This window comes from Acanthisitta chloris, unplaced genomic scaffold, assembly GCF_000695815.1.
Source record: "Acanthisitta chloris isolate BGI_N310 unplaced genomic scaffold, ASM69581v1 scaffold32734, whole genome shotgun sequence".
NCBI lineage: Eukaryota > Metazoa > Chordata > Aves > Passeriformes > Acanthisittidae > Acanthisitta > Acanthisitta chloris.
In genome coordinates, this window is record NW_008670400.1 from 35,756 (window position 1) to 42,005 (window position 6,250).

General features: G+C 37.7%; 1 protein-coding gene across 1 annotated transcript; it reads right to left on the reverse strand.

The window, feature by feature from the left end:
• Positions 1 to 730: 730 nt before the first annotated feature.
• FAM210A (family with sequence similarity 210, member A) lies at positions 731 to 6,005 on the reverse strand. Its single transcript, XM_009073670.1, has 4 exons — positions 5,885 to 6,005; positions 4,250 to 4,722; positions 2,011 to 2,122; positions 731 to 964 (listed from the first exon to the last, which is right to left on the reverse strand). The coding sequence occupies exons 2-4, from the start codon at positions 4,696 to 4,698 to the stop codon at positions 731 to 733; spliced, it is 795 nt and encodes a 264-aa protein (XP_009071918.1). The 5' UTR covers positions 4,699 to 4,722; positions 5,885 to 6,005.
• Positions 6,006 to 6,250: the final 245 nt, after the last annotated feature.

A 6,250-nucleotide genomic window follows, 5' to 3' on the forward strand; every position in this document is an offset into this window, starting at 1 on the left:
TTAATGACTTTCTACTGTAAATCAACCTTAGGAAACAAACATACTTGACAGTATGGCTACTGTGCTTAACTCATCTTCCTACAGCTTTCAGCTGAGATTCTGAAAAGATGCACTGTCCTAGAAAGATTTGTAGTCTCAACCTGTAAACTTGGCAGCCTGGCTGAGATCAGCGTAGCCATTGCAGTTCATTCCAGCTGAGCAGCTAATCCATCGATTCCTTCATGTGCAGTATCCATGATAATGGGCTGTCTCCAAGCTGAGAGATGATCACCATCCAAGAGGCCTGGGTCCACATATTCTAAAAACCTAAATATGTTGCCCTTTCCAGTAGAGAAATCTTCATTCTCATTTAGTGGAAGATTCAGTTTAATGGAATAATGGCTGTGCACTATGATGGAAGAATAAAGTAGTGGCTTTTAGCAGAAACAATTTTCATTTTGAGGAGAGGGGTATGGAAATGAAAAGAAGAGGGAACAGTAACTTAGCACTATTACCAATGGGCATGTTAACTTCTAATCTGAGATTCACTTTTCCTTCTGTAAATAGAATTTTTTTCATAACCTCTCCCCCAGGGTACTTTAGGCTTTAAATCCATGTAGCAATTGTAGTCTCTGTACAAGGGACAGGAGGAGAAAAAAAAAAAAGCAGCTGAGAAGTGCACTTTGCATATCCTGCCTCACAAAGGGTTAAAGTGCTAAGTTTGATAGATCCAAACATTTAAGCCTCTCTCCTACTCCTTTATTTTTTTAAATGAAACTTTATCTTTGGTTTCCTGTATCTTCTCCGTAATTTTATCCTTTGTTTCCCCCATCTTCTCTGTAATTTTATCCTTTGTTTCCTCCATTCTGTCTTGTAGATAGTCCTTTACTGGTGGTGGTGTGGAGATGTAGCCATGCTTACGCAGATACTGAACAGTGATGGATGTTCCTCCCAAAGTCACAGTGTATCTGGCAGGAGTTGCTATCTTAAAGGAACCAAAGAACACACTGCATAAATAAAACAGGACAATAATATTCAGCAAATGGTATTTTTAATGTTGAAAATTTATTTTGGCCAGTGTCAGATTTTAAAGTTATCTTCAATTTATAAGGAAATAAGCCATTTTACAGTGCACCCCCCAGAAACACATACCTTTCACTTCAAGTATCATTTTGACAGAACCAGCAAGAGCATTAAGACATCCATGAAAAAAAACCCAAACCAACACACAAACCCTCCCTGTGCAGCTTGTGAGATGAGCATTAGGCATCTCAGACTTCAATTCAGAACAGACAGTATGTGAACACTGAGTTTCTTCCAACACTGCCAGATCTTACAGCTATAACAACATCTTTCTATTTAGTATTTACTGGTCTCTTTTAGGCACTGGAATAATTGGGAAGAGTAGTACTTTCACCTTCTGTTTGGCAAAACAACCCCTTCAAATAACAGACAAGAAGCACATCACATTTGCAAACAAAACAAATGAGTGGCAGGTACTGCAATTCAGTACCTTGTTTGAGCATGGTCTGACATGTTTCCCATTTCCCAAACACAGGCTGTGCACATATAAAGCAGTAAAAAGAAACCCAAACGTGAATGTAAGTAATTGATTCAAATGGACAATGAAAACAGTTGACAGTGATGGACAACTGAGGTAGGAAGACAAACTAGAGAATCCTCTAGGATAAAAATAACTGTACTTTTATCTGGAAATCAATGAGGTGTTCAGACTTTACCTCTTTGACCCTGTTAATTATGTCAGAGATACAGAGGAATAACTTAATTGTGATTAAATCTCAGAGGGCAGGAAATAGTTCTGCAGCAAAGAAGTTATTTTAGAAATACAGGTAGACTCCTTGCAGGAACACTGAATCCGTATCAACTTGCATGTGACTATTTTTACTACAAAAATGAATACGTGTAACTGTCAAAGAAAGTCAATTAATTCTTTCTGCTGTAAACAAGTAAACCCTGTTTAATTCATCAGGCAAGATTTTGAGCTTATTTACAAACTATAATTATACTTACTTTATACAATGCATATGCTGTTAGTGCATTTCCGCTCTGGGAGTTTTTCAGGATGTTCACTACACCGTCTGGTAAGCCAATGAACTCTAGGAATGGAACAACATTCACCCCGCTATAAAAGAGAAAAAAGAGTGGAGCTTGAATTGGAATTTGAAACCTGAACAGTGATTTAAAGTACTATTTCCATTCTTAAACTCTACCATACAAACATTGCTATTTGACAGCAAAGGGTTTTTTTTTCATTTAAGCACTATACTTACAGATTTACGTTCCTGAACGTAGAGGCAAATTCATGCTCTTTTCGGGGTCCCACCTTCCTACTCAAGATCCCTGTTGGACCAAGTAGCTTCTAACTTACCTGTGTCACAGATTGTGTTTGGAGGGAAGTAGATATTATGGTGGTAAGGCAGCTAGTTATGCTGCACAGGTTCCATTTCATGTGCTATTTTGCCTAAAGTTACTTTAGTTTCTTTTTAGGATTTCAGACTATGCTCTCCATTCATTTCTAAATATATCAAACAAATGGAATGTGGCAAAAGAAAAGGAAGCAACATGCTATATGGACAAGACTTCAGGGGTTTTGTGCTCAGTTGTTCTACCTTGTCAATATAAGTTGTCCAGATGGGTGGAGGGAGCTCCTATCACAATTTCTTTCTATTTGAGAAACAGGGAAGTTAACAGCACCAAAGGAAAAAAGCCAGCCTGTCTTCATATCACAGTGGAAAGCCACAGCAGTTGTAGAAGACCTGACTTTCCAATATTTAGAAATGTATTATTAGTACCATTATCTATTTCTACCTAATATTTTAAGCATTCTTCTGAGCATGTGATCACTTGACATCAGGAACAATAACATGCAGTAATTTGCTAACAGTTACTGGAACCTGCAATCTGAAGGCCTATCCCCAGAGTTGAAACTGGAGAGCCAGGAAGATCTGCAAGACAGTACTGACTCTGCTGTTTCACAAACCACTGCTGTTTAGTCTTGTATCATGAGCAGTCATTATGAAAGTTATTCTTCCACTTGAAGAGGGAGCTGCTCCTGTGGCATGACAAACTGAAGCTTTGTTATAATTAGTTTCTACTTAAATATTTCAGTTGTTTTCATCTGCCAAATACCTACTTTAGCAGCTAGCTTTACTGTTTCAGGAAAAGTAATCTTCAGTCAATCTGAAACGTCTGGATGTAAGCATCAACCTGAATTCATCCAAAGCAAAATATTTTTATAGCTCAAGACCTTTATTCCTCTGATGTGAGCTAAATTTAGAATGACATTTGGATCTATAGCTCCCAGAAAGGGCAATTATGCCAGCTGGTTAGAGTAACTAAAACAAACACTTGTGCAGTAAGGTATTCTGATGTCAGAGTCCCATCCCTGCCACCACGAACCATCCTTGTTTCATGCTTTCTATTATTAAATGTACAACACTAGCAGTCCAGAGATAAATATTTGCTCCTATTTAGCAAACTATTTGCAGATAGCTAAAACCTTTCATCCCAACTAGCAAACTAGCAGCCCATAGTTGATAATAGTTTTCTTCTAATAAATGTAATTTTCCAGAACAGCATCTGGCACATGCTATAACTAAAAGAAACTAAAATTAGAATACGTAATTTATCTTCTTCTTTTTTAACCACACAAATATTTAATTTCCAATTAAAAAGTCTGGCCTACAGTAGCAATTTTTTCTGTGGATGGAAGGAAAGATGGGAAACAGAAATAAAAAAGGAAAGGAAGGACACACATAGCTTGTGAGCAGCTAAGTGAGGTGAAGGATGTGAAAATCCAGTGACAAAGGAGGACTGGGGATGAAGCAGGGAGGAAGTGGTGAAACACCCCAAAGTCCAATGGCAAAGAAAGAACAGGTCTGTAAAGATCTCACCTAGCAATTCACAGTCAAGGTTTCAAATCCCTGTCTTTACCTTTTGAGACGTTACTAATAATTTCAATGCTGTTAACATCCATGCACAGTTTGGGGGGATGAGCATTCCTTCAAATGTTAGCAACATACCTGGCACACAGCAATAACTGCACAACAGTTCACATAGGGCGTTCTTGTGAATCCTATATACTTTCAACACTGATCTTATGCTTTAGTTAAAAATGTAGCCCCATTTCCCTCTTGCATACAAAGGCACCTTTTTAACATGCAGTAATAATGTGTATGCGCTTTCACCTGTGAAAGTCAGTCTCAATTCAAACAGCAGTATTGAGGGCTGCAACAAAATATCAACTTACTTCATGGCTGCATAGTAAAAGGATCCAAACCATACAGTGGAAGTCAGAATATGCACTGGAATCATGACTTTTCCATACTGTTTAAAAGTTTTCTTGAATCTCTGAAAGAGACTAATTGATTTGTCTTGTAATGGATCAGGCTCTGAAGAATCTGACTCTGCAGGGCTCTCCTTGGACGTATCGGTGGCTGAAGGCAAAGGATTTCTCTCTTCTGGAACTTTGTGAGAAACGTCTGCTGGCTGTGGTGAAAAAGCAGTTTTCTTTGAGGCAAAGTGTGCTGCACCTGCATGAAGACATCGTTTAGGAGGGTGCAGGGCCAAAATCACTTTGCATCCCACGTTAGACAACACCGAGTGTCCTTTTAAGCACTGAAAGATACTGGTGCGAGGGAAGAGCCAACAGGTCCCATGTGCCAGCTGAGATGCAGTGTGTAATAGACTCCGCTGCATTTTGATGAAGTATGGCTGAGGTTTCTATAGAGAAGAAACTAGAGTAAACGAACTGTATTTCAATAATCTTATCTCTGTTTGCTCCAATGCCACTTGAAATGCTGAAATTTTAAATGGCTTTCTATTCTTCTACTTGCAAAAGGTTTTCCTTGTCTTGCTTTGCAGGAATTGTTACCTTCTAGAATTAAGTAAATAATTTTAGATCTCATTTCTTAGCATTCTGAACTAAAATGGCCCCTTCACTTAACATACTCTGCTCCTCACTGCTGAAATGCTCATTCTACTCTCTAAAAACATTTTTAGACGTTTAGTGCTATCTACTGCTTCTCTCTACATAATCTGGCACAGTTATTAAGAAGTTACCCTTGAAACTTCACTTACAGTAGCAACTGATTTCTTGAGTGATACTCTGAGCCTACACAAATGCAGTATGAACTCACTGAAGTGAGTGCAATTAAAATTAATTTTTTGTGTCAATACATTTTTAGTGTTGGTAACAGTTAAAAAACCCGATAAAAATTATTAATAATCAACTAATAACCTTAATAGTAAGAAACCTAACAGCCTGCCAGAACACACTGTCCAGAAGTGGGAAGGTACTGCTGTATGTCATGTATTAAAAAGAGCAAAATTGAACTGCAATTTCCAAAATATTACAATGCAAAGAAGATTTTACAACTTCAGATAACCAAGTTAGCTTATGATTCTGAATACTTAGCAGTTACTCCTGAAAGTTCAAAAGAACTACTGAGAGCTTCCCCACAAAAGAAGGAAGAAATTTTGTTTGGCATGTACAGACATTCAGAAGTAATTTTTTCCCCTCAAAAACACATGTTTTGAACCAGAGAATGAAATACTTTCTCCTTTCCTTCATACAATGACTGCAAGTTACGGAACTAACTTTCCTTCCCTCCAAAATACAAGTGACACTAACTGATGCAACAAATATCAGTTCAGTTAGTTATATTACGAGTTTCAAATATTCCTGATGCTTTTCTGTGTTTAATTGTCGCAACAATTCTTTATCCATACTGGAAATAATTCAAATTTAAGTGAAACTCCATATCTGCTTCCCCTTTACCTGTAGCCTTAGACGTATTTCAGTCACGTGCTTTGACAGTGAATTTGTCTAGGCTGCTGAAGAGAATACGCAGAAGCTTAAAAAAACCCCTGAAACCATACATACCCTTTATTACTTTCCAGATATGCAACAAGAAAAGTATAAGGTTTGTATCTTCAAAAAGTTGCAACTCTTCCACTAGTTCCCCACCTTTCAAATATAGGTCTCGAACACATTGATGACTCTGCTAAAATAAAAAAAAAAGGCACATTTAGAGAAATAGCAACAACAGCAAATTAATGCTATGAAGATTTTTGGTCAGCCTGAACTTGCTTACTTAAGAAGTTATTGGTATAAACTCCCTGCTGAATACTGACATGCTAATAGATTTTTTTTTCCTGTGTAACTTAGAAGTTCCTCAACTGTCCATTACTGTTCTCTTCCAAGAGAGGAAAGATGCATAATCCGAATGCATCTGTTGGAACATTCCTG

Excerpts from the sequence above, each read along its gene's own strand:
- FAM210A (XM_009073670.1), bottom strand. The coding sequence starts at position 4,698 with ATGCAGCGGAGTCTATTACACACTGCATCTCAGCTGGCACATGGGACC. Across the intron at positions 2,123-4,249 it reads TTTTACTATGCAGCCATGAA|CGGGGTGAATGTTGTTCCAT; the intron begins GTAAGTTGATAT and ends TCTCTTTTATAG. Across the intron at positions 965-2,010 it reads CAGCATATGCATTGTATAAA|ATAGCAACTCCTGCCAGATA; the intron begins GTAAGTATAATT and ends GGTTCCTTTAAG.